The sequence below is a fragment of the Mus musculus genome, chromosome 14, assembly GCF_000001635.26.
Source record: "Mus musculus strain C57BL/6J chromosome 14, GRCm38.p6 C57BL/6J".
NCBI lineage: Eukaryota > Metazoa > Chordata > Mammalia > Rodentia > Muridae > Mus > Mus musculus.
Window position 1 is genome coordinate 67,782,186 of NC_000080.6, and position 27,615 is coordinate 67,809,800.

Sequence of the window (27,615 nt, forward strand, 5' to 3'; positions counted from 1 at the left end):
ACCCAGCTGCTTTGGCGCCCTCTGTGAGCCCCAACTAAGTCCTAGCAGCAAGAGACTCTAGACACGATAGATATCCCCTGTGGAACCCAAGGTGCCCTAGGGGACTTCAATAGGACCTACTATTTTCTCAGGTTTAACTCTTTCTTGTGGACACAGTCAATTCTCATCAATTGTTTAGAACCCCAGGCCACAATGCCTTCTGAACACTAGTAAATCAACAATTTCTCTAGTGGACATGGCAGAACTGAGAGCCCTTGCCTACACTGTTCATACATCCAACCCAGCCGTGTAAGAACACCTGTGCTATGGTTTTGTTCTCCCAAGGGCCTATCTGAAAATCCCAGGTAGACGCCAAGCGCAGAAGAACCTGTTAGGCATTTGGATAGGTCTTCAGATAGAAAGGCAGAACCGGGGGCAGACAGACTGGGGCTACACCTCAGACCCAGCCCTTCCCTTTGGGGGACATAGAGAGCAAAGTCTTGTGGCTTCTTCAGTAATTAAAAGACAATTCAGAAGTGGTAATGGGACTAAAGAATCAGCCTAGACTTGGGACTGAAGAGATGACCCAACGGTTAAGAGCATGCATTGTTCTTGCGGGGAACCCGAGTTTGGTTCTTCAGCACCCCTGTTGGGTGCTGTAACTACAGCTCTGGAGGATCTGATGCCCTCCTTAGAAGGCACCTGCACTCATGAGCACATATCTACACACACACACACACACGCACACACACAGGCACGCACGCACACGCTTTAAAATAAATATTAAAGAAAAACAATTAGCCCAGATTCTAGGTGTATTTTTGGGTGTTGCAACTAACACAGTTGTACTTTTCTGAGCCAAGGATCTAGAAAGAATAAAGGAAGCAAAGTAAGATCTCTCCATGAAGGTGTAGGGATTTTTTAAAAAAATGTGTATTCTGTCTTGTATAGAGTGTGTGTGTGTGTGTTGGTGTGTGTTGGTGTGTGTGTGTGTGTGTGTGTTGGTGTGTGCGTGCATGTGTGCGTGTTGGGGTGTGTGTGTGTTGGTGTGTGCGTGCATGTGTGCGTGTTGGGGTGTGTGTGTGTGTGTGTGTTGGTGGGGTGTTCTACTGATGAGCTGTATGTCAACAGATCTTTTTAAAAGCAAGATTCATACTATGCAGAACTGGCTGGCCTGGAACTCATCATGTAGACCAGTCTGACTTTGAACTCATAGAGATTCTCTTACCTCTGGCTCCAGGGTGCTGGGATCAGGTACCACCATGCCCAACTATCCCCAAATCTTATAGCTGTTTCTATCTGTGTATAACTTCCAGACAAATCTAGAATTTCAAAATCTATAAGCTAGGGAGCATTTTATAAGGTATGAGATGAGACCTCATGGAAAAAGAATAGAACGATCGCTTTATTCTGTCTATAAACAGAACAAAGACATCCAGTTCTTGAAAAAGGAGGTGATTCCCCTACCCTGTCCCACTACCATGTGCTCAGTGTGTTGGCTCCTCCTCAGGAAATCCTTAAGAGACAAGATCTAAGCCCCTATATTCACGCTCAGACTGGCCCAAAAAAAGTTTCCCCAGAACAGGAGGATAACCAAGTGACATAGAATGTGTGACCTAGGTGACCAGTTATCCAAGTTCAGAGCGCATGAGAAAGCAATGTGCACAGCCTCTGCACAGTGGGATGATTAGGCAATAACTGCGATCAGTCTTAAAAACCACCACCACCAACGCGCACATCATTTTCTATGTGTGTGTGTGTGGATACAGGTACATGTGGAGGACCTCAGGAGTTGGTTCTCTTCTTCTACCATGTGGGTCTCAGGGATCAAGTTCAGGTTGTCAAGTTCCCTGGCTGGCTGTGCCACTCTGCCCACCCGCAGTCAAGCTTTCTAAATGTGGACTCTGCAAGCAACACTGTGTTGACACACCACCTCATTTAGTCCTACCAATACGAGTAAGGGGTAGACACTACTCTTACAGATGGAGGTGGGGTGAGGTGCTTGATCTGGCTGACTGACACAACTGGCTGCAAAGACAAGATCCGAGAATGTGGTGAAAAGAGGGTTTGTACTTATCCCTGCCAGTCCCAATAGCCAAAGGCTTGCACCACATGACACAGCCAGTGAACAGCACGAGAGGGCTGAGTGTGTAGAGGCTGAGTAGGGGAGGCAGCATTCGAAGGGACAATGTGGGCTCAGATGAAGGACTGATGTCTTCATGGGTTGCAGCACCCAAGCTGGCTAAGTGACAACTGCTCTGTTCTCAGAACTCTTTGATGGCCTGCGAGGTATTTTTAAGTCTAAAGTCAATCTTGACTTCCTTTAAACAGCTACTCTGAAGCCACAATTAGAGATGGCCTACTTTTGCTCAGGTTCATAATTAAGATGTCGGGCAGGAAGCCATGGCTGCACGTGTCTCCTCTTCCCGCCCCTCTGCTGTGTTCTCCTGGGCCAGGCTGGTTAGAGAACCCCAGCGTGGACTCCCATTGGGTAAACACTATCCACCGTGAGTATACCATCCACACCACTGAGGACCAGTTAGTGACTGGGTGATTCTGAACCTGCCATCCCGCTGCAGGGTGGACAGTTGCTTCTGTCCATCTCTGGCCTGAGGTGCTGCTCTGAGATACTCACAGCTTTTCCAGAAGAACCTTGTATTGTTCGTCTCCTCGGCCACCTTCCACTTCCTGATCCAGCTTTGTGATCAACTCATTCTCAAACTGCAAGAGAAGACAATTGCACAAGAGGATGCCAGATCCTAAGAAGAGTACGCGGTAGGCAGTGGCCAGTCTTTCTAGCTCTCGCTCAATCCCTTTCAATTTGAGGACTGTTTCCAAAGTTCGTGGAGAATTATCTATAACTCACCCATGCAGACAGTGTTCCATGACGTGTCAAAACATTCCAAAGCAGATTAGTCCCTGACTTACATTTGTTAACACTCCTGGAAAAGCTATTTTATTGACCACTATGGATATAAAATGAGTTCATAACCACCGTCCCCTTTGTACTTGACACAACATAGTCCAAACTGACCAGAAACTCATGACAATTCTCCTGCCTCAGACTCCTAAGTACTGGGGCTATAGCTATACATCACTACCCTGAGCTTCTATCTCATTTTTGTTTCTTGTTTGAGTCTTGGTGATGAGATTATTTTTTTTGCTCATTATCCTAGTTATAAAACCTTCACTAATACACTAATAGATCTGTAGATGTTAGAGACATGACGCCTGAGTCAACTTAGTTGTTAATTTGGCTATATCTGAGATTAGCTAGGAGAAAAGCCTCTGGGTAGGTCTGTGAAGGTATACGGGAGGAATACTCTCCCCAAGTGTGGGCAGTTGGATGGATAAGGCTGTACCTTTTGCCTGCTCTTGCTCCTTCTGGTGAGTGCATCTACCCTACTGCTGCCACCACTTCCTATGGTTGCCACCAGTACCACCATCTGCTGCATATAGGACCCAGCTTCTTTGACCTTCCAACTTGGACTGAAGACCAGAGGCTTTTCAGGAATCCTCCAGGCTTTGAGCTCTAGATCAGGAATGCTGAGGCACCCAGCCTTGGGGACTGAGCAGCTATGGGTTCTCAGCCTCTCTGCTGTTCAGACAGCTGTTGTTGGACTATCCAGCCTGTGCTGTGTAATCCAATGTAATAAATATGTTTTATGATCCGTATTCAGTATATCCACTCTGTTCCTCTCTGACTACTGCTGTATATGGCTAAGTACAGGGAGGTCTAGAGAAAGCACGGGCTAAACTAAAGCTCTCAAAGGTAAGCAGAGATGCCCAGGAGCTGCCCCTGCATCACCCCTCCCCCAGCTGGCCACACAGGTGCCACCATCAGTTCTGCAGCCAGATGTTTCAGGCTGGCCTTCATCTTCCTGAGACAGTGCTAACTTAAGAAGGAAGGACGTAGAATGTGGAGATTTCCTCTAGCTTCTGGGACAGAAGACCCAATCACATGTCTAATTCTTTTACACAATGAAATATGACAAACCCGTTTTAAAATGTGTTTTTTTCACTGAAGCTGCTGCCTGTCCATTTGGAGAGATGGTAGTGAAAGGCTAACTGTTACATGGTAGCGAGGTCACAGTCGGCCTCTTCTTACCATGTGGAAGTTGCCATTTCCACTCAAATTGAACTCGCACTGCATCATATCAAAGAAAATGGGGATCGTGGCTTTACGGAGCTCCACTTCAGGGGTCAGAGTGACTTCCAGAATGGGACCCACCATGGATGGGATGAATTTGATTTTGTGTGGCCCTGAAATGAAAGCAAATGAGGATATTAGAATACGTCACCGCTCTCAGTCCCACGTAATCAATCTTCCTCCACGGGGCCCAGAAGAGAGGAGAAAATTCACGTGACACACCATGTCAATCACAGAACGCTGGCAGAATGCTGCCTTCTGATAGTGGGTGGCTGGTGCGACGGTGGAGGCCCTCTTTGCCAATGCCCCAGATGAGAGGGTACGGAACCCACAAATCTACTTTACTTCTAGACACACATACGGACAAATCTCAGGGCTATGTGAATTAAAGTAAGAATTTATCATGGGTTTGTGTTTTTAATATAACCTGTGCTGAGAAAACTTTCCTTTAGAACAAAAAATGAAAAGTAAGCCAGTCACGGAGGAGTCTGTTCAAGGCCAGGGACTCACCCAGGTTATACCACATGTCCCGGATCCTGAAGCCAATTTCTTTTCTCATGTCCCCATATCTAGGAAGAAGATCATAAGAACAGGATTTGCAGTGGAACTGAGTCGTGTGCATACAGTCATCCCTCGGCACGGCAGGGGCTGGTACCAAGCTCCCCAGACCCCCAGATCTGCTCAAGTCCCTTAGGGAATTTGCACATACGCTAAGCACAGCTTCCCTCATACTTCAGACAATCTCTTTGACAGCTCCGAGTATCTAATACAAGAGACTGGGGATGCTGCCTAATGGTAGAATAATTGTCTACCAGGTGCAAGGTCTTCAGTTTGATTCCCAGTAGCACAAAGAAGACCCCCGTGGGTAACTGCCACAATCAGGTGTTTTCCATATGTGACAGGGCCACTGACACATGAACTCACAACTACTGTAACTGTGTGCAGGAGAGCTATACAAGACTGAGCCAGCCCAAGTGCCTGCACAGATGGGAGGGGGGGATCACCACCAAGTCCCACCCCCTAGCTGAAGGGCTAGTGGCAACTAATGGTTGCTGGGAGAGGAGCTTGTCATGTTTCTTCAGGGATTTAACCCCGAATGGGACGATGACCATCTTCCCATAGAGGGCTCTAAACTCATCCACATACAAGGAGAACTAAGTGGGCGCAGGGGGTTTCAAAAAGCACATGAAGATGGAAGGGGAGTGTATTACAGAGTTCTTAGGAATTGGTAGGGAGAGAGTGGGGTAGATGTGATCAAAACACATCGTATGTATTATGAAATTCTCCAACTATAAGTTGAGAAAGAAGAAAATGCCTAATACAACAGAAATCTTTTGCAAATATAGGTTATATCAGATTCACTGGAACTAATGGCAAGGAAAATGTCTGTACACATTGTGTTTGATGCCACTTCCTGCCATGTATTTTGGCCTGTCCGAGTGATGGATGCAGAGTTTGCTGGGGTGGGAGGGGAAGTAGAAAATGAAGAGAATGATGATAGAATAGTCCCCACCCCTCTAGGTCACAGGTAAGGCCGGGGCTCTGTAAAAGATAAGGCCAGCACCCAGAGAAGTTTCAAAAGAGAACTGAGCCACATGGAGGACAGGGGGCTTTTGGAACAGGAGGAAGCAAAGACAAATGTGGAAAGAGAAATGAGAAGACGTCGTCAACTGTCCGCCTAGTGCAGAAGAGAGAAAGAGGCTCCGGTCTCCACGCAGCAGAGATAGAAAGCTGAGTGAGATATATGAGGTCTGAGACAGATGAGGCACTGTGACTGACAAGAAATCAATGGGCTGGGCTGTGTACTTATGCCTTGGCTAAGGCGAGGCCTCATCAGAGTGTCCTTTAGGGATCACATACATGTAGGCAGGTCTAGGCCGTGCACATGCTCAGCTGGGACAATATAAGCCACAGACAGTTTTTAAACAGTTTTCTGGTTGTAGCAAGCTATGCTTATAGTCCCAGTACTGGAGAGACTGAGGCAGGTGGATGGGGAGTTTGAGGCTAGCCTGGGCTATACAGCAAGAACCCTGTCCCGTGTAAGAGGCAGCTTACACAGGGACACAGGCCATACCTGGTCCTAAAATCTCTGCCCTACACTGTTCCCCTCATGCTAGGGATCTCCTAAATAGGTTATTTTTTCTTCAAAATTTTCATTGGGAATATCATCAGAAGCTGTACTTTTAAATCATATTTTAAAATTTCCTTACTATGCCATTTGTATAATGCTTAGCTTAATTTCATTGTTAGTATCAGGTAAGCATATGAGATAGAAATTTGATACCTATGTCAACAATGAGTCTATTTATTAGCCTATGGTAGGTTGATTTCTACTGAAAATGCGTAAGGAAAACCTCATGCATTCTCGTTTGCGCCTCTGTAACGGCATAGAACTTGCTGTCTCCAAGGCTTGGCTTCAATCCCTGATCCTCTCATGTATGCTGGGGTTGTAGGCTTGTCCCACCATGCCCAGCTCCCCGCCATCCCTTGGCTCTCTCTGTCTTTATCTCTTTCTCTAGTCTTTCTCCCTTCTCGACCCAGCTCTCCCTCTGTGACTTGTAACCAGTTAGCCTCCCTTGTAGCTGCTTAACCTAAATCAAGTACCTCCTTCAAAGAGGTTCTATGGCTACTTACGATGTTTTAAAGGATGAGATCAAAGGATCCTCCTTTAAAATAAGCACCTCTAGTTACTTACCCACTAGGGAAATTTACAAAGCAGGCCATGCATTGTATCTTCTAAAACAGCCTCTAAATCTTAATCGTAACTCTTAGCCACTCTTAGTCTTGGTTTTTGTTTATCTGTTTGTTTGTTTTTAGGGTGGAACCATAGGCTGAGGAATGTTAACTAATTTGCCTGTTTCAAGAGAGTAGAAACAACTAAAATTTCAAAGTCTTCAATAAATTCCAACCGCTTTCCAGTGACAGCCTCGGAGCTCCCAGGCTCTCAATGAACTCTGAACCAGACCTGAGAGGATGCACTGAAACCTGGAACCAAACTTGTCATTCCCGTATAGAATTCCATTTTGATCTAGGCCATGAATCTTGAGGATGTAGACCCATAGGAGGAACAACAATATGAACCAACCAGTACCGCCAAAGCTCCCAGGGATGAAACACCAACCAAAGAAAACACATGGAGGGACCCATGGCTCCAGCTGCATATGTAACAGAGGATGGCCTAGTCGGTCATCAATGGGAGGAGAGGCCCTTGGTCCTGTGAAGGCTCGATGTCCCAGTGTAGTAGAATGCCAGGGCCAGGAAGTGGGAGTGGGTGGGAGCAGGAGGAAGAGGGAGGGGATAGGGAGTTTTCAGAGGGGAAACCAGGAAAAGGGATAACATTTGAAATGTAAATAAAGAAAATATCTAATAAAAAGAAAAAGAAAAATATAGTTTTAGGTTATATTGGAGTTTTCTCATTTCTTTGCAAAAAGTTAAGGCACTATGCCTGCAATTTCAGTGGACTGACAGCAGGTGGCAGGAGATCCCAGGCCAGGGCCCAGACCCCACGAAGAGCACAGTGTGGCTAAGGAGGGAGTGGAGGTATCTTAAGAAAAATAATACGAAATGGGAGGAACTTTAGGTCTATTGACAGATTACACATAAAACCCACACTACCTTCAACATGAACAAAGGTCCTGTAATTTCTAAAGGCAGGGCTTTGTTTTGTTTTGTTTTAACTTTATATATGAGAGTGTCCAGAAGAGGGCATCGGATCCCATTACAGGTGGTTGTGAGCCACCATGTGGTTGCTGGGAATTGAACTAAGGACCCCTGGAAGAGCAGTCAGTGTTCTTAACCACTGATCTACCTCTCTAAGTCCCTGTAATTTCTATGACATTATATTGCTGACCATAAACAGACAGCTTACCTTCCTAATGGTCATGGAATCTTTAAAGGATACTTACTTTTTCACAATTTTGTTGCGCTTGGCTTCTGAGAAGGTTTCAAGCTGGAGGGACTCGTGGGTGAGAAAAGCTACAGCCAAATGGAAGTAATTGTTCCAGAGCTTCGAAGGAGGCATGGAATGGGCAAGGCAAAATAGAAAGTAACACCAGTGAGGATCCAGATAAAACACCCGCGTGCGGAAGCATTGCGCTATAAAAAACTCAAATAAAACCAACAGGACTTCTTGTCCCGTCTGGGGTTTCAATTATTCACTGCTGGAAGTTTTGAGACTTAATATTAACCTTTAGGAAAACAACCCAAACTTTACATTTTTCTTTACCCTGGGGACACAGGAGAAGTACTGCCAAGAAATGTACCTATTTATAGCAGGTGGCCTGGCACTGTGTATCAAGAGCCCTCCACTTCTTCCAAACTTTTGTATTAGTAAATACTTTCTTGATTTTTTTCCCCTCTGTGGCTAATTAAAAACATTTCAACCAAAGAAGGCCCTCACAGCTATTTAATGTAACAACAAATAGAAAGGATCCAAATGTTCTTAACAAGAATTTACTCACTACATCAGAGGTCAGGAGCATAATGAATCATATCCAGCCATTAAAAGTGTTATGAAAATGTTTACCATCATTGGAAAAGAAGTCGGAGGTGTGGAAAAAGTAAAGAAAGTGGTTCAATGGACCATCAAAGAGTTACAGCGCTCTTTTCTATTTTGGTTTGTACATGATGTATTATATACATGCATATACATATAATTATCAATTCATGTATATGTATATGCTTAAATATCCTCCTCTAGTTATATAACTCTCTAATGGAAACGTTTGAGATAAGAACAAAAAGCACACAACAAGAAAATGTTTCTTGAACTTCAAGCCCCCATAGAGCTGGGACCTAGTGGACCGTCACCAGGCCCTGCTGGCTGCACACATAAAGGTCCCTCCATTTGTCACATGAAGGAATAAATGAAGATGAAGGTACCAGATACCTGGGTTTGTTTTATTTTTGCAGACAGGGTCTCATTATAGCGCTGGCTGACCTAGAACTCACTATGTTAGATCATGCTGGTCTGACGGTCATGAAGACCCACCTACCTCTGCTTCCTCAGAGCTGAGTTAAAAGGTGTACGTGCCACCACGCCCAGCCATTACCTCTCTTAAACGTATTTACAAGATAGTCATGGTGTGAGTATGAAACCGCGTGTGTGTGCATTCGTGTCTGTGTGGATAGCATCAAGTTGAGGATGAGAGGAGCCTCCTTGGCCCTAGTTTTGCTTCCTGAAACTTCAGGACCTGTGGTCCACTGTGGTCTGAAATCATGAGCACGTCACTTGACTCTAGTTCATACTAATTTCCATTATTCTGCTGTGACTATTCTATCTTAATGTTTATTATGAGTGTTGTGGCCAAGTGCACACACTGAACATCACCATGGGTCTGTGTGCCTAGGAACACAGGAACGAGAGGGCTTAGCACTGAAGATTCAGGCTTTCTCTGGTGTCCCTGGACCGAATATGGGAGGATCCCAGAGACCACTGTATTTGTATTTGCATTTTGCTGTTCTTGCTATGACAGTATTGCTCATGGTTTCCTTTACATGTGTTGCCTTTGTGCAATGAAAACCAAACCATTTTATTGTGTTTGGAGAACTCCATTTAGAAATGTGTGCTTTAGGAAATCGGCAGGCCCCTGAAGTCCTCCTCCTCCTCCATCTTCTTTTTTTTAAAGATTTTATTTATTTATTTTATGTGAGTACATTGTAGCTGTCTTCAGACACACCAGAAGAGGGCATCAGACCCCATTACAGATGGTTGTGAGCTATCATGTGGTTGCTGAGAACTGAACTCAGGACCTCTGGAAGAGCAGCCACTGCTCTTCACCATTGAGCCTTCTCTCCAGCCTCTGAAACCCTTCCGTGTTTGACAATGATAGGATCTGAAATGGCCCTTTCTCAGCTGATGCAGCGACTTGCTATAACAGAAGGCCTTCACATGGGTGGATGCTTACCTGAAGTTCAAAGCTTGCCTGGTCCATGAAGCTCTTGGTGAGAACCTCAGCAAACTGATTGATGGCACGGAGGAAAACTCTGGGGAGGAAATGGCAGATGAGGAAGGCAATCCCCAGCCTCTAGAGATATTTCCCTACGTACTCTGGACATGAAGCCAAGTGGTCCTAGCTTGGTTGGGAAAGTCAATATAAACTAACGCTGTCCTTAGAGGCCACAGAGCACAAAAGGGGACATAGAGATACACTTTCTCTCAAGGTCTGGAAGAGCTTGGAGGCTAAAAACTAAGCAGAGACTGCAGGACCAGGCTCTCTGACCCTGGGCAGGCAGTGTACACTTGAATATGACACCTACCCTTACAGATCGGCATTCTTAAGAAATCTCTTTTGAAGTTGTTATCTAATTGGGAAGGGATATCCTGACTGTCAGGACCATGGGAAGCTGACAATGCTTATAATGATTTGACTTATGTGGCTCACTGGCAACATTCCAAGGCCATATGGCAATGCAATATTATATATATACACACACACATATATATATTCAGTTCACTTTGTGTCAATTTGCAAGCATTTGTTGCTAGGTAGCAATTCTATAATACTGACACAGGTGCCATGCTCAAAACCTACGTCCTGGTCTTTAGAAGATTACAGTACAGTAGTAGGTACCCTTCACTTAGATATCTAGTTGTGTTCCAATGGAGACCATGAAGAAGAATTATGTGATAGATTTTCAAAGAGATGCAGGAAATCAGAAGGAAGAAAAGATCAACAGCCATTTCTGAGAGGACGGGTTTCAGAATTCCGTCCAGGAGGGCAGCCCTGTGAGGAGGTTGACTGTGAGAGCACTCTAAGAAAATAAGACAGAAGTCTTATGACCTCAGTTTCTTAAAAACAGGATTGTTCTTGGAATGTGTATTCGTGCTCCTCCCACGCCTACCAATAGTGTGGTCTCTTCAGATTACTCATTATTGCTGCTGCTGTTTAATGGCAATAAAACGTTTAACCTCTCCTTTATATGCCTCTATGGAAAAACATGTTTTTGCCACATGCTGCTTGTCTTGTGACCAAAAGCAGCTTGAATTCGGGAGAACTTTACCCATGTGACCTTTCTTAACCCTCAGGGTATAAGCTGTCAGGAGCTCTGAATAAAGCTGGCTATTACATGAGACTTTAGTCTGCCTCATTAACAGGCTCCATTGTCCCAGGTCCACTGTCTCTCTCTAGAGCAGTGACAACTCAGGGCAGAGGTTTCCATCAGAGGTGACGTTTCAGAAGGGCCCTGTGAATGGAAGAGTGGTTGACTTCGAAAGAGGATGAAGAAGGCCTGGCAGGCAAAGGCAGTGGTGTGAGACAGGACTCGGTAAGGAACCTGAAGCCTGATTGGTGCAGGGGTTATATGCGGAAGGAGGCAGTGGCTGGAAAGGCAGGCAGGACCTCGAATAGGAAGCTGAGGAATTCACACGGAGCCACTGAAAGGGCACGCAGAGCTGACGGCCAGAAGGATGTGATGTGGAGGAACACAAGGATGGTGAGCACACTAACCCAGGCAAGCAAAGGCAACAGATGGGAAGAAGGCAGCAGTCTAGTGAAGGGGGAAGACCCAGTTTATGAGTGCCAGGTATGAGGGATAAAGATTTTACAGTGCTTCATGTATGCCCAGCAGAGCAGGGCATTTCAAGGTCAAATGCCCCCAGAATGGTCATGGGCTCTCTCACCTGTTCTGGGTCATGTTCATGACCATCCAATCTTTGGCATACACATTCTTTCCAATCAGATCCTTAAACATAATGAAGGTTTCCATGAGAAAGTCCTGTGGAGAACAGAAGAATGGTTTAGAAAACAAGGCCCATTCACAGACTTTCTCTCAGCAAGTGGACAAGAGCTACCCTATGTTGGGGTAACACATGGAAGGTCCCATGGTTGTGGCCTTTCCCTAAAGTTATTATGGACAGCGCATTCTTCTATATAACTGTTGCATAATTTGATTTTGTTTTGGTATCTTGAGACATGATGTAATCTAAGCTTGGCCTCTTGACTCCATCTCCCAAGTGTTGGGATTACTAGTTGTCCTGGCTGGTTTTGTGTGTCAACTTGACACAACCTGGAGTTATCACAGAGAAAGGAGCCTCCCTTGAGGAAATGCCTCCATGAGAGCCAGTTGTAAGGCATTTTCTCAATTAGTGATCAAGGCTGGAGGGCCCCATGTGGGTGGTGCCATCCCTGGGCTGGTAGTCCTGGGTTCTACAAGAAAGCAAGCTGAGCAAGCCAGGGGAAGCAAGCCAGTAAGTAACATCCCTCCGTGGCCTCTGCATCAGCTCTCTCTTCTTCGTCCGCTTGAGTTCCAGTCTTGACTTCCTTTAGTGATGAACAGCAATGTGGACTTGGTAAGCTGAATAAACCCTTTCCTCCTCAACTTGCTTCTTGGTCACGATGTTTGTGCAGGAATAGAAACCCTGACTAAGACACTAGTGATCAATAGTACCCCTGGCCTATAATGGATTTTTTGTTGTTGTTGTTGTTTCATGGAATGTTTCTATAATTTAAAAAAGGGACACAATATTATTCTTATTTTTACAAATGGTTTCACAAGGCTGAGAAAGACTAAATGACCACAGGAAATAGGAAGCAAGATGGGGGCCATGGACCGTATGTTTACAACCGTCCTCTCCTTGGTCCACTGCTTTGTGCTGTTTGAATACATCTCTTTAACTTCAAAACTGGGTAACAATCATTTTAACTAAAACCTTTTTATTTCATGTGTATGGGTGTTTTGCCTGCATGTATATCAATATACAGCCTGAACAGCTGGTACCAATGGAGGCCAAAAGCTGGTGTCTGATCCCCTAGAACTAGAGTTACAGATGGCTGTGGGCTGCCACATAGATGCTGGGCATCAAAGCTGGGTCCACTGTCAGACCAGCCAATATTCTCAAGTCATCAGTTTTTTTAACAGATCTTAGTTCAAATCCTCCTGACTAGTCGGAACAGAAGAAAACTGACACACAAGCAGGGCAGCTATAATTTTGCAGGAAAGGCTACATCACAGTGTCTTGCAAGAACTGCAGTAAGGAATACCACAAGTGCACAGAGCACGAGGCAGTAAAAATGGCTGGTCTTGTCCAAAGGAGGAGCAAGTCAGACATAGAACGGCCAGGCTGAAAAACAAACAAACAAACAAACAAACAAACAAACAAACGATTCTGAAACCATTTTTTGCCACTTAGTTAAATTTAGACATTTTTCCACCAGGATTGCTGAAAAGAAGATCTAATTGTTTGCTTCTCTGACTCTGTGTGTACAGTCCTGTGGGGAAAAAAAAACACTGGGCAGTGCTGTTTGGTGCAGGTGTTGAATTCTTACTTAGACTCTATCAGGTTGGAGGAAGCATCTACTGTGCTAATGAAGCCCTCTGTGCACAGCCATCCCCACTGTGGTGGCTGTAAGGGAGCTTTGAACCCTTGCTCCAGTTACCTGTCATTAAATGTAAGAAATCTTCAGATGGATCTAGCTGTGCTCAGGCAATGAAGCAGGAGGATCATGACTTTGAGGATGACAAGAATTGTCTCAAAACACACACACACACACACACACACACACACACACACACACACACACACACACACTTATGTGCATATACATATGCACACATGCACACTCACACACATCAACACAAATGCGCACACACATACATCTAAGCATACACACACACACTCTTCAGTGTTGTCAAAGACCCAAAGCACACAACTTACAATGATGTCCTGCCTGGTTTTGAAGGTGCTGATGTAGTGGCTGTAGTGGCTGTCCTCCATTTGTCGTAAGACGGCAATCATGCAAGCCACAAAGCTGCCCTGCAAGGAGAGAAGCAGAGTGAAGGTTCCTTAGAGAAACTGCTAGGAGACTTTGGGCATCATGGAGTTGGGGCTTTCTACCCATCGAGCTCTATCTATAAGGACACTTGGAACTAGAAACACTGCTTCCGAAGGTCCGATGGCATATGCTTTGCAGTTCTGCTTCCAGCACCTCCTAGTGTGACTTAGGAGACCTGGAGTCTAAGGTACCCCATCAATAGCTACAATGTTTGGAACCGTGTAGGTCTAGAACAGTGGTTTTCAACCTTCCTAATGCTTCGAGCCCTTAATACAATTCTTCATGTCGTGGTGACCCACAACCATAAAATTATTTTCATTGCTACTTCATAACTATACTTTTGCCACTGTTACGAATCATAATGGAAATATCTGATCTGTAGATGGTCTTAGGTAACCCCCGTGGAAGGGCATTTAAATCCCAGAGGGGCTGTGACCCATATGATGAGAAACAGTAGGCTAGGTGCATTAAAGATCTCAACTAGGTTACCAGTTAAGGTAAACTAGTTTGTGGGTTCTGAGTTCCTGGTTGGGTAAAAACTGAAAAGACAAATGAATCAAATCTGAAGGTTGGAAGGTGGGGGAAGAGCAAAAATAAAAGAGAGCCGGGCGGTGGTGGTGCACGCCTTTAATCCCAGGACTTGGGAGGCAGAGGCAGGCAGATTTCCGAGTTCGAGGCCAGTCTGGTCTACAAAGTGAGTTTCAGGACAGCCAGGACTACACAGAGAAACCCTGTCTCGAAAAAAGAAAGAAAGAAAGGAAGAAAGAAAGAGAGAGAGAGAGAGAGAGAGAGAGAGAGAGAGAAAAGAAAAGAAAAAAGAAAAGAAAGAAGAAAAGAGAAGAGAAGAGAAGAGAAGAGAAGAGAAGAGAAGAGAAGAGAAGAGAAGAGAAGAGAAGAGAAGGTGCAGGAAACATCTCCCAGGGAACATCTGAAATGCTCAGGGTAGTTTTAGGTTTCTGGATTTGGGGGTTTAGGGATTGTAAATGTTCAATCAGTAAAATCTACGCAAATAGTCCAAAATTCTAAAAACTACAATTTTTGAAATCCGTTGGTCCCAATTATTTCTGATAAGGGATATTCAACCTGCAGCCATGCTGAGGAGGACAGGAACCCTTGCAGGCCATTTCCCTGACTCTAGAACCCTTTGGACAGCTACATTTGGTCTTCAAACCATGTGGAACTCTACACCAGACTCTGAGAAAGGATCAGAGAAATTCACGATGATTTTTTTTTTTTATTGTTTGGTTTTTCAAGACAGGGTTTCTCTGTGTAGCCCTGGCTGTCCTGGAACTTACTCTGTAGATCAGGCTGGCCTCCAACTCAGAAACCCGCCTGCCTCTGCATCCAAAGTGCTGGGATTAAAGGTGTGCACTACCACTGCCTGGCAGAAATTCACAATGATTGTAATGTGTGCTTGTGAGGTCTAAGGGTGCTCTTCCCTCAGCTACACAAATTAGTCACAGACCTCATTTTCTAGTCAGAGGGTAAATGTACCACCCTTTGTATTCATGTAAACACAAAAGCCACACAAATGTAAGTGAATTTGGCACATAGATGTTGGCCATGCTTAAGGAGGGAATGTGTGTCTTAGACTCTTTAATAAAAAATGCTTATTTTCCTACCCATAAGGCAACGTAAACTGTAACGATATCTGGACACGTTTTACAAATTATCATATATTCTGCATTTATGCAATAGTCAAAAACTATTTGGGTCTCTGGTCTCTTGCTTACTCTGGATTTTGAATTTAATCTCACTTTTGTTTAATTTGCATTACTTTTGCTCTAAGTTAAACTTGGCTTCCATATAGTTTTGGCCATTTTATTTTCATTTGGCTTTTTATTCTTATTTATTTATTTATTTATTTATTTATTTATTTATTTATTTATTTATTTATATTTGAGAAAAGGTTGCTGTTAGCCCAGGCTCACCACCAATTCCTCACATAATAGAGGATGATCTTGTATCTCAGACCCTCCTGTCCCTGCCTCCCCAGTGCTGGGTTACGTTTACAGGCGGGGATAGGCATGCTTCGTTCATTCAATGCTTGGGATCAAACCCAGAACCATGTGCACACCAGGCCGGCAATCTCTCAACTGAGCTACGACCTATCCCATTTCTTCATATTCTTTACATTCTTTACTTATATAACTAAAAGACTATTATTATTGACTATTATATTATCTTTGTATATTATGTCTACTAGTGACTTTCCACATATGCTGTATGACTCTGACATCACATACCTATTTTCAAATATAGGGGTTACATTTTTATCAGGACAAAAATCTTGTTCTCCCTCTTTTTTATTATTTGGAAACTCAACAATCCTTTTCCGCTGGGATCAGGTACATATCCATTTATGCTTTCTTTTGGCTGCTCTAGCACTCAATTTTTCATATAGAATTTTTAATTTCATTTGACATTTATCTTGAAGGTATAGAACCAAATGAAAGATAAATAATTTTCTCCAAACTATTCATTTGCTTTTCAAACAATATTAATTCAAAACTCTTCAGTAAGAGTCTTATCACATAGTCAAAGTTCTACCTCTGTAAATCTGCCAAGTAAACTTAGTTCTGCCTTACTTAGGAATAGACATACCCACACATACACACAAACAAATACACATGAATACACACACACATACGTGTATACACAGACATGCATTTATATAAACACATACACACATGCACAGACATGCACAGATAAACATACACACTCAACTGCAGGAGTCTGACAGGACTTTAATTATTCTCTTACAATGTGACAAATTATTACTTATACTCGACTGCTCATTTATCTGAACCTCACTGGTTTTTATTCTCATGTTTGTGTGACTGGAGGGCATGAGAATTTTCCTTTAAATCTCTAAACAGCTGCTACCATGGCAGAAAGGCCATTGAACACACTTAGTTTTAAGCCACCTAGTTTGTAAAGAGCGCCTGAGTCCTATTAGCCTTCCAGCCAATTTTCCAAGTTTCAATTAACTGCCTGTCATTTCAGCTAATATAAATATAAATATATACATATACATAAAATGATTATATATATATATACATAACGATTATATAAAACTAGCCAGATACCATTCTGGACATGGAGATGTATCGAGATTACACAATACTGCCTAGATGCTGCCTGTTAGTTTCAAGTGTCTTCCAAAAACCCTTCTAACTGTGCCCCCCTAACTCTGTGCAGTATATTAAGGAAAGCTAGATTTTCTCCCCAACAAACAGGTAAGGTTGCTGAAAACCTTATGTCCTTGGGCAGGCAAGATGGCTCAGCAGGTAAAGGTGCTTCCTGCAAGCTTGGGACCCTCACAGAGAAGGAGAGAAATGCCTGATGGTTGTTCTTTTACCTCCACACATACATCATGGCACATGTGTGCCCTTTTACACACACACACACACACACACACACACACACACACACACACACACACACAAAATAACATTAATTTAAAAAAGAAACCTTGCGCTCCTGAGAACAACTGGAAAACAATGTACCTTCAGCAGGGGCTGTTCTTTTACTATTGTTTACTATGTGATATGGAAATGCCTGCAGGGGGAAGGAGAAGCCAGGAGCTAGGCCATGGGGAACTCAGTCGTGGAGAGAAAGCTCAGTCTCTTGGAGAGTCCAGATTGAATATCTCAAAGTCCCCAGCTAAAACGAGCCTTCTATTTGATGTCACCACTGCTTGCTCTCCCACCAGGACCACTCCAGTCGCCTGGGCTGGATGCTGTAAGGTCTTGATTCGAGGGTATCTTGCTGTCAGTCTGCTGCTTCTCACTCTCTGCTCCTTGCTACTTATTCTTAATAAGTCAGCCATTCAAAAATCAAAGTATGGCTATCTTAGATCATCTTTTGGACCGTAGAGAATGGTCCTCTAATTAAATTCTAACCTCAGCGTTTGGTGTAACCAATAGAAACTCTTTCACTTTAATCATAACACCATTCAGGTTTGCATCATTATTCTGGCTTCAATTTTGTCCTTTTATTGACAACTATTTAGGCATAATAGACAGGTCACGGGCCTTCTTCAAAACATACTGACCACTAATCCTTAGTGACACCTGCCTTTTTTCTCCAACTAAAAGGACCTCATGATCTAATCTTTTAGATCATGAAGAAGCTGAGATATGTTTATAACACATAACTGTGAAATCGGGGCCTACATGGGTTCAGTGTGGAACCACTGGTGGAATGGAGTGAGACCGTGTCCCTGCAGCGTGGGCGACCAGGAGAGACTCACAATGTGAGGAGACTGTCGGCTCATCCCAATCACGGTCCGGTTGATCCTTCTCAGCAGCCTCTCCATGATCAGCTGTACGTGAGCTGAAGTGGGGCCCTGCAGGAGAAACACAGCCCAGTTAACGATGCTGAGCAGATGAGGAGAACCATCAGGAGCATGCATGGGAAAGAAAAGGAAAAGCACAAAGTTCTCGATGCTTCTGTGCAGGGGCAAATTAACAAACAAACAAGCAAGAAAGCAAACAAACAAACAAACAGACCCTCCCCCCAATCAAACCTCAAGGTTAAGAGATTGTGTGATTCCTTTTCAGTATAAATGTTAAAGACCTAACACCCAATACTCTCAGAGGACCTGGAAGGTAATTAAGGTTATGAGGGTGGGGCCCTGATCTGAGGGAATTAGTGCCCTTACTAGAAGAGACACTGAGGAGGAACCTGTGCATTTGGGCTTATACTCTCTGCCTCTTGCAGGTGTAGACATGGAGTAGAATCCATGAGAACACACAAGGAGCCGATGGCCATCCGTGAGCCTTGCAGTGTCCTTAGCAGAGCTCAACAACGCTGACACCCTAACCTCAGACTTCCAGCTTCTAGAACTTCCAAGGAACTAAACATCTGTTTAAGCCCCGCTATCCTGTGGCATGGTACAGAAAACTGGACATCATCACTCCAGGACTTAACGTTCTAAAAGTCACATGTGACTCGGGGCCATTATTCCTGCTCACCAACTTTTAGTTCTCATAACTGGGAAAGAAGGAAGGTCTCAGTGCTCTTACTGGACTCAACTGGACTAACCACAGAGCCGGATACATGTGCACACTAATTCCTTCCCTGTCTGTAGTTGACATTTCATTCCCTGGGTTTCAGTGTATCCATTTTTCCTTTACCAATGATGTCACCTGCAGATAGCTTCCTGGTTAGGGTTAGGAGCCCACAGTCCACTTGCCCCTTTCAATGCTGGGAGTTTATCTGGCTTGAACCTGACAGGCCTTGTATGTTTTGCCACAGTAAGAGTCACTTTAAGAAAAAAAAAAGCTATGTATATGACACGACTGGTCACATTGTTTATTAACTACGAAGTTCTTGGTTAGAAAGCGAATTCCAAATCACGGCACTACTGGAGTCTTCAGCTTCCTCATGTGGTTTCTATAGGGATGTGTAAGGATAACAAGGGGGTGGGTTATCTGTCATGAATAAACATCAAATGGGCTGGACAAACAGTACTTGAGCTCCCGGGACTCAAGGATATAGGAAGACAAGTTTAGGGCTTAATTGGAGAAGACAACAGTATCTTCACACTCCTGGGACCGAGGATGGCGCAGAGGAGATGCAGAAGCACCCAAGGGAGTGTCGAGCTGAGGATACGGTGGGCTGCTGGGCGGTGGTTGAGCCAGTCAAGTAAAGTAAGACTTGGCTGGGAGACTCAGAGAGAGCATTTCCTGTGTCCTTTGGCAGAGTAGACGCTAAAGATACTGCTGAGAAGCACAGGCCAAAGAGTAGAAGTGGTTCCCTGCCGTGTGAGCACTAGTGGTCCCCTGCCTGCCGCGTGGGGAGCCCTGCCCCTGGCAACCATCATTTGTTTGGGGGTGCGGTTCTTTTTCTTCCGTGCCACCAGTGTTCAAGAGAAACATCCTCTGCGCAGTTTGGCAGCATCTCCAGTGGAGCCTGAACACAGGACACAGGAGATCCAGGCAGGTTCAGCACCCGTTCTCAAGAGGTGAGGTCAGAGGCTAGATCCCAGAGAATACCAAATTAAAAAAAAAAATTCTAATGGGCTCCAGAGATGGCAACAATATCAGAGAGAAAATAAGGCCAGAATGCAGAAGCGCAAGAGGTTTCTTCAGGAATATCATCTTAGTGGGTCTTAGCAGAAACTGTTTTTTTTCCTTCTTTAAGGTTTGGGTGTGTACTCATGTGACTGTATCTATGCGTTTACCTACACACGCATGTGGAAGCCAGTACCTTCTTCTTTCTTGCTATTTTATTTGCTGAGTTAGGATCTCCCACTGGAACTACAGATCACTATTTTGGCTAGACTGGCTGACTAGTGAGCCCTTGAGGGTTTGCCTGTCTCTACATAACAGTGCTAGGATTACATATCTGTATGTGCTGCCATACCCAGATTTTACATGAATGCTAGGGAATCTAAATGCAGGTCGTCACGCTTGTATAGCAAGCTCTTTACCCTGCTGAGCTGTCTTTCTAGCCTATGAACTTACAGATCTCTTTGGTTGCTTTTTGAGATAGGACCTTACCAAGTAGCCATGTCTGGCCTGGAATGTACTCGGTAAGATCAATCTGACCTCGACCCCAGAGGGCTGCCTACCTTTGCCTCTTGAATGATGAGATTAAAGTGTGCACCATCGCACCTGAGCAATGTAAAGTCCATAAGAGCACGGCCAATGACCTCCATGGTAAGCCAGTTAGGAAAAGCCGTCCATTCGGGCCCTCACACTAAGCCATTTGCTTATCTTTCTCAACCTAACGTGAGGTACACCACGTTTAGTCTATTCTAAAAAGGACACAGCTTGCTCTATTACCTCAGTGCTCCAACACTGCCTGAGATGAGGAAGACCACAGTTTCCTGCTGGGGGCAAAGGGAATAGCAGAGGCTCAGGCCATAGGAGGTGACTGGACTCACCACATCCGTCCTGTCTAGCACCTCTAGGATGTTGCTTAGAAGCTGTGAGCTTGCCTCGTGGTCCGGTTTGGTTGAGTGGTCGTCCAGCTGGCCACTGAGCTGGTCTGTCAGTAGCGGCAGCAGCACTTCCCTGCACTCTGAAGAAGAACAGAAAATGGCTCACACATGGCTACCTGCTAGCTCCCTCTAAAATTCCACTTGCTCTAAACACTCTGCAGCCAGCCCAGCTAAAGAGCACATGGATTTAGGCATGGGGTTTCAACTTCAAGTAAGAAACTCCTAGCCTATGAACTTACAGGCGGATGAGATGTGAGCACAGACTACAGTCTTTCCTTTTCAAAGCTGGGGACTGACAGAGGGCCTCTGTCTCTATGGCTGAGACACAGACCTAAGCCCAAACAGTGTGTAAATTATATAACGATTTCACCAGGTTTTACTTTTCAAAATTGTTTGTATTGTCTGTATATGCATATGCATGTGCATATATGCTTGCTTGGGTTTCACGTGTACCAAATTCAAGCCGTGGCCCAGGGGGGCGACAAGAAAGCGTCAGATCTCCTAAAGCTGGTGTTACAGATGGCTGTGAGCTGCCTTCTGGGTGCTGGGCATTGAACCTGGGTTCTCCACAAAAGCAGCCAGTGCTTAGTTACTTAGCTCTCTCTCCAGACCTCGCCCACCCACTCCCATTTTTGGATTAAAATTTTAATTTTCTGGTGTTTTGATGCTAGAGATTGAAGCCATGGCTTGTGCATGCTAGGGCCATGCTCTACACCACCAACTCCTCCACAGTTTGGTTGTCTGTTTTCTAAATGTTACCATCAATAGTAAGTTACAGGAAGTAGATAAAAACAAAGGCAGACAGCCATGTTCTCAGAAAGTTTCCACTTGACCAAGACAGTTATCAAATTCCTGTGACTTCCTTGTTCCTTGCTGTCTGACTCACATCTTTGTGGATGTGTGGTTTATGGAAGGTGTCATGACATCATTTTCTTGGGATCTCTGCCATGATGGTACTTCAGTAGGATGACTCTAGGTTCTCCAGACATTACAAAGGTGACAGTAATCAGTGACTTTACTGCCACCAACTAGAGCTAGCTAACTGGGGACTAGAGAGATGACTCTTGAATTTTATCTCCAGAAAACATGTAGTGCAAGGAGAGGACTGATTCCCACCAGTTCCTCTGACCTCTATGTATGTGTGGTAATATGCATGCATAAATACACACATACACACACGCGTGCATGCACACACACACACACAGAATGAGAGACAGAGTAAACATATAAAATGTAAAAGGATAAAATAAGATAAAAGGAAAAGAACCGTCGAGCTATGTGCTGGTGGTGCATGCTTACAATCCTAGCCCTCAAGAGGTAGACGGAAGAGCTAGGGTTTGAGGTCAGCCTGGGCTGCAAAGAGAAGACTGCTTTAGTAAAAAAGGAAAGAAGCAACAGTAACAACTATCAGAGATGCTAAACCCGGCTGGAGAGATGATGGCTCAGCAGTTAAAGAACACTTCCTGCTTTTCCAGAGGACCCGAGTCTGGCTCCCAGTACCCACATCGGGTGGCTCAGATCTACGAGCCACTTCAGCTCTAAATCAGACACCTCTTCTGGCCTCTTTGAGCACTTGTATGTACACACACACACACACACACACACACACACACACAGGGAGAGAGGGGATATGGGGAGGATAAAAAAAGAAAACTTAAATGGACTTCAGTCTCTTAAACTTCTTTTCCAGAAGGTCCTAAAAATCATCAAACTAGCTGGGTGTTGGTGGCACACACCTTTGATCCCAGCACTCGGGAGTCAGAGGCAGGAGGGAATCTTTGAGTTTGAGGCTAGCCTGGTCTACAGAGCGAGTACCAGGATAGCCAGGGCTATGTAGAAATAAAACCAAAACCAAAACCAAAAAACAACCCTGTCTCAAAAAACCAAACCAAGAAACCAAATAAATAAGTAAAAATGAAGAATAAACAAAGAGTCAGCCAACAGTAAAGGGTATTGCTGGTACAAAATTCAAATCAAATAAAGCAAGAAACAAAACCCAGGCAGGGAAGGAAGCAACGACTGTCTGGACATGGCCAGGTTGGGGGCAGGGCAGAGGCTGCGGGATCTCTTTCCTGTGCTTAACAGTTCATTTGTAAAATTTCATTATTAACTCTTCTTGATAATGCCCTTCCCCACTTTTGGTGGAGGCAGAAAGGTCAAGAATTTAAGGTCATCTTCAGATATTTAGCAAATCTGAGGCAAGTCTGAGCAATGTAAGTCCCTATCTTAAATATCACATACATGGAAAGAATGGGAGTGGTATTTAATATATTAGGATGTGTGTAGCTTATAGGCCAATAATATTTTGTATAAATGACATCAGCACCAACAAATTTTGGTATTCACAGAATGATCTAGAATCAGTCCTTCATAAATACCAAGAAAACAACCATAGTTTTCTTTTTGGTGATGTCTGTCTCACTTCAGAATTGGATTACTGACTTCATAAAACAATAAATATCACATAGACATGCTACGAATGCACTGCCATGTTCAATTTAAACTACTTGTTATGATCAACTAATCTACTCTCAGCCAGACAGAGTGACTGGAGAACAGAGAACTGAAGTACCAGCCTCAGGAATGCTTGCTGTAACACCGTGGCGAGCCACTGTGGCACACGTGTACTGCAGTGGAAGTCGGCTGACTCCTTCCCCAAACGCTGCAGCTTCTGAGGGAGACTCGCTCACCTGCCTGCTGGAAAAGGCTGCTCTCCACTATCTTGGTCATGCAGTTAAGTTTCTGCCGCACCAACTGGTTGTCAGGGATGCTTTGAATGAACTTGCAGAAGAGCACGCTGGAAGAGAAGTGTGGCTGGGTCAGTGTGTTCACACTTGGCTGTCTGAAGGCATCCTTACACACTTCTATGCAGGCATCCTTACATACTTCTAGGAAGGCACCTTTACACACTTCTATGCAGGCATCTGTACACACTTCTCCACTAGAGCTGAGCAGGAGGAGTGGACCCAAAAAGCCCCCGGATGACCTAAGACTTGATTTGAGAGTGTCCCTGGTGCTATGAACCCCTCGAGGGTTCTGCCTTAGAATTTAGCACACTCAAACTTGACATCACTTTCCAGACCTGCCTGCTGCTTCAGCTTCTGCAAAATGTCTTTTCTAGCAGTTTCCTCTCCATGGGCCACCATACTCTGCATCCCTAGGCTACTTTCTTTTGCATAGCTCCTTACCCCACAGAGAATACCAGTCTCTCCCAGGGGCCAGCTTTGTGTGTTCTTTAATCTCTTCCGCGGAATTGAGTACACACACATAAGTGTTCACTCCCTTAACGCTTCTTAGAACAAAAGCAAATGCAGGGTACAGGTCCGACCAGCACTGGGCTGCTTCTGCTAAATTCGAGACACAAATTGTGTTCTGCTTCTCACCTGAGCTCCATGGGATCAAACACCAGTTTGACATCATTAATTATGCTGGGAAGGTACTTCAAGGCTGCCCCCTGTAAGAAGCATGAAGGCAGTCAGTGCCAAGGCAGACAAAAACCAAATATACCACTGTGTCCCAGGAGGAAAGGGCAGGACTTGGGGTTTAAATAAGGAACTGGAAGCAAATGCCCTTGCCATGAGATGATGGTATCTTAAGAGTCACCTCCCCGGCCTTCCTTCTGAAAATGGAGGTCCAAGCCTTGGTTTTCATGACCAAAAGGCTCTGTGCATATTTTGGAGGCAATTCAAGTTCCTTTCACCAAGTTACCATTAAAAGCAAGGAAGAAATAGTAACATTCAAACTGGAGCCCTCAAGAATTACGTGCCTCCCAGTCTGTAAAAACTATTGGTGGTGACTTTACACTTGAAGAAGGAGGCAGAGGAAGAACTGAGAAGAGAAACAGCCACCCTCAAAAGGAGGAGGATCAGTTTGCTAAAATCAAGAGGTCAAGCAGGATTTGTAACAGCCATTATTCACACGATGTCTGAAGGGGCAGCCTGTCTCTGGTGAGTTGATTCTTGAATATACAACTGTGTGTGGGAGTTAAAATGTGGACTTTTATTGTGTGTCCACTTTTAGCAATGCTGTGACCCCAGGACCTATGTAGGCATTCTACCACATAGCCACAGCCTCGTGCGCTTTTCTTCTACTTCTGCCCATTCTGCTAAGCTTCTCATGCTTTTCGTGAGCCTGCTTAACATTTCCCCTACCACCACCACTACCACATCACGTCTTCATGAGGGGCTTTCAAGGGGTCCCCCCACAAGGTCACCAGGCTGACCTTGATCTTGACAGCTTCTTCCAGAGGCCTGTCCATCAGCGTGTTGAAAGCAAGAAACAGCTGGCGGATTGAGTCGTTAAATTCATCTCCATCTTCACTCTGACCATAAAACCTAATGAGAAAAAGAAAATGGACAGTAGGCATGTGGTCTCAAAAGACAACACTAGAGGTCAGCGCCTTGCTGGTCACCATCTCTAACTGTACAGAGATATCTCATAGGGAACCCCACGACTGTTTTTAAGGGACCAAACATCAGCCCAAACAGATTGAAATGACATCAAGACACCGATAAATGCAAAGTAGTCATTTGTAGGTGAGGTCCTAGCACAGGGTCTACAGCTGGCTAACCAGGACTGTCATCTGGAGCTATCTGAAGAACCTAAGTCTGGAGATGCCTTTGGGCCTGGTAGTTTGTGGGTACCACCCGCAGAAGGAAAACAGCAGAAAGTCACTGTGCGGATGCAGTAGGTGGCTCCAAGCATGGCTGCCTTCCTCAGCTCATGACCAAGGACAAGGGGCATAGGCTCCCAGGGCAGACACCTTGCCCAGTCTCTTCCAGCATCCCTTCTTTCTCCTCCCTCCCCACTGTCTCAGCATCAATATGAGCTGAGGTCAAAGACACTGCGAAGAAGATCCCCAACCTAGCCTACAAATCCCAGCTTTTGCCAGCTTTCTCCACCGGAACTCCCAGGTACTCCTGGTCTGCTCTACTGCAGACACCTTGAATTGACAAGCGCTAGCTTTGAATAAAGCCTTCTAATTGTCTTCATAAGATATGTGCCATCAACTCAGAAGTCTCTGGGTAGTTTCTCTAGACACAGACATCTCAAGGAGAAGAACGTGAACTAGGTCACTGGTGGCAAGGCCACTAAGTACTCGAGAGTAGGTGTGATGGATTCAGAACATAAGAACACATGCAAGCACATACTCATATATAAGTCTAAAGATTCTCCAAAACTCCAAAACTTTTATGAATGCTGGCATGAAGCCACATGTATAAAGTTCCCCCACCTAACTATATATAAGGGGTCAGTCAAAATGTACATGCATGAAATTTTGTATAAAATTACCTTAAGCCCCAAAGCAGCTCAAGGTTCATCAAAATGGAACACACTTTAATTTTGTGCTCAGTTCTCAACTGTTCTTGCTTCAGCAAACACCATCACTGCCCACACGACACTTCAAGGCTGTCTTTGGCCCTTCCCTTTCTGTTGCTGCCCCATCAAGTCCTACAACATCCAATTAGCTCTTCCTCCAGAGTCAATACACCTCCGCAGTTGCGTCTGAGGTTCAGCCTCAGTGTCGCACCCTGAGCACCCAATTAGGTGGCGCTTACTTTCTACACAGGAAGTGAGAAGATCATTTAGGAGTCAGAGATTATCTCACTAATCAAACAGCAGTCCTGCCACCACACTTAGATTAGACCCATGCATCTGGGTTGTCCCAAGACCTGTCTTTCTAAAAGCCATCATCACCATTCAAGCCTTCTAGAGCAAGCAGCAAATAAGTCAACCATTTAAGCCCATGAGTCCTGGTGCCATTGCTGCTTTAGGATTCTCTAGATGCAGACCTCAATGGACCTTCTCCAGTGGTCTCATAATTCACCTCTACCTTCAACCCCAAAGATCCGAAGTTTGGTTATCCCATGACCAACCAATTGCTCACAAAGCTGAACACAAAAGAACATGAAGAACAAAGGGATCTGGACAAGTACTGGCAGCATCCTATCACTGGGACCATTACCTCAAGTAGAGTACCCGAGACTGGATGATGAATCGGAACAGGTACTTCAAGGCTTTCAAAGCAGCAAATAGCAATTCCGTCTTGCTAGGGTCCTCGGCATTGGCCACATAAAAGTTCAGTACCTTGGAGAGTTTCCTAAAAATGGTAAGAAGGCATTGTTGTCAACATAGAGCTTGCAGGCTTAGGGTATACACCACAGAAGGAAACAGTGGTTACCTGGGAAGCACAAGGCTCACCTTTCAAGTACACCCTCTTGAATATACCCTAAACAGGCAAACTAACTGCTGTTTTGTCTCCACATCTGTCTAGCTTTGACACTTTTCTACTTTTCTTCTTCTTCTTCTTCTTTTTTTTTTTTTTTGTTTTTTGTTTTTTTGTTTGTTTTTCGAGACAGGGTTTCTCTGTGTAGTCCTGGCTGTCCTGGAACTCACTCTGTAGACCAGACTGGCCTCAAACTCAGAAATCCGCCTGCCTCTGCCTCCCAAGTGCTGGGATTAAAGGCATGCGCCACCACGCCCGGCTCTTTTCTTCTTGAAAATACTGGGGAAACTAATTAACTAATTTCACAAGCCACAAGCATCCTTTGGTGGAACTGAAAAGAAGAACCAAGAGATGACAGATCTGGATCTCCTGGGATGGTTCAGGGATTAAGACACTTGTTATGCAATCAGCAAGCCTGAAAACTGGGGTTTGGATCCCCAGAACCCAAGTAAATGCCAGGTGTGCCGGGCAGAAGTCAGAGACAGGGGGTCCTGGAAGCATCTAACTAAAGTAGCTACTTATACATGTTCGGGGC

The 27,615-nt window shown here is 44.7% G+C and overlaps 1 protein-coding gene across 3 annotated transcripts in view; it reads right to left on the reverse strand.

The window, feature by feature from the left end:
• Positions 1-27,615, reverse strand: part of Dock5 (dedicator of cytokinesis 5) — a 181,645-nt gene that overhangs the window by 30,258 nt on the left and 123,772 nt on the right. For all 3 annotated transcript variants that reach the window (NM_177780.3, XM_011245170.2, XM_017316175.1), the window contains 13 exons: positions 26,820-26,954; positions 25,077-25,188; positions 24,238-24,308; positions 23,545-23,651; positions 20,798-20,934; positions 18,158-18,253; positions 13,785-13,883; positions 11,751-11,845; positions 10,036-10,114; positions 8,035-8,135; positions 4,640-4,698; positions 4,088-4,242; positions 2,615-2,700 (listed from right to left, as the gene is read on the reverse strand). In NM_177780.3, coding sequence (NP_808448.2) covers positions 2,615-2,700; positions 4,088-4,242; positions 4,640-4,698; positions 8,035-8,135; positions 10,036-10,114; positions 11,751-11,845; positions 13,785-13,883; positions 18,158-18,253; positions 20,798-20,934; positions 23,545-23,651; positions 24,238-24,308; positions 25,077-25,188; positions 26,820-26,954 — 1,332 coding nt within the window. The remainder of the gene's footprint in view (positions 1-2,614; positions 2,701-4,087; positions 4,243-4,639; positions 4,699-8,034; positions 8,136-10,035; positions 10,115-11,750; positions 11,846-13,784; positions 13,884-18,157; positions 18,254-20,797; positions 20,935-23,544; positions 23,652-24,237; positions 24,309-25,076; positions 25,189-26,819; positions 26,955-27,615) is intronic.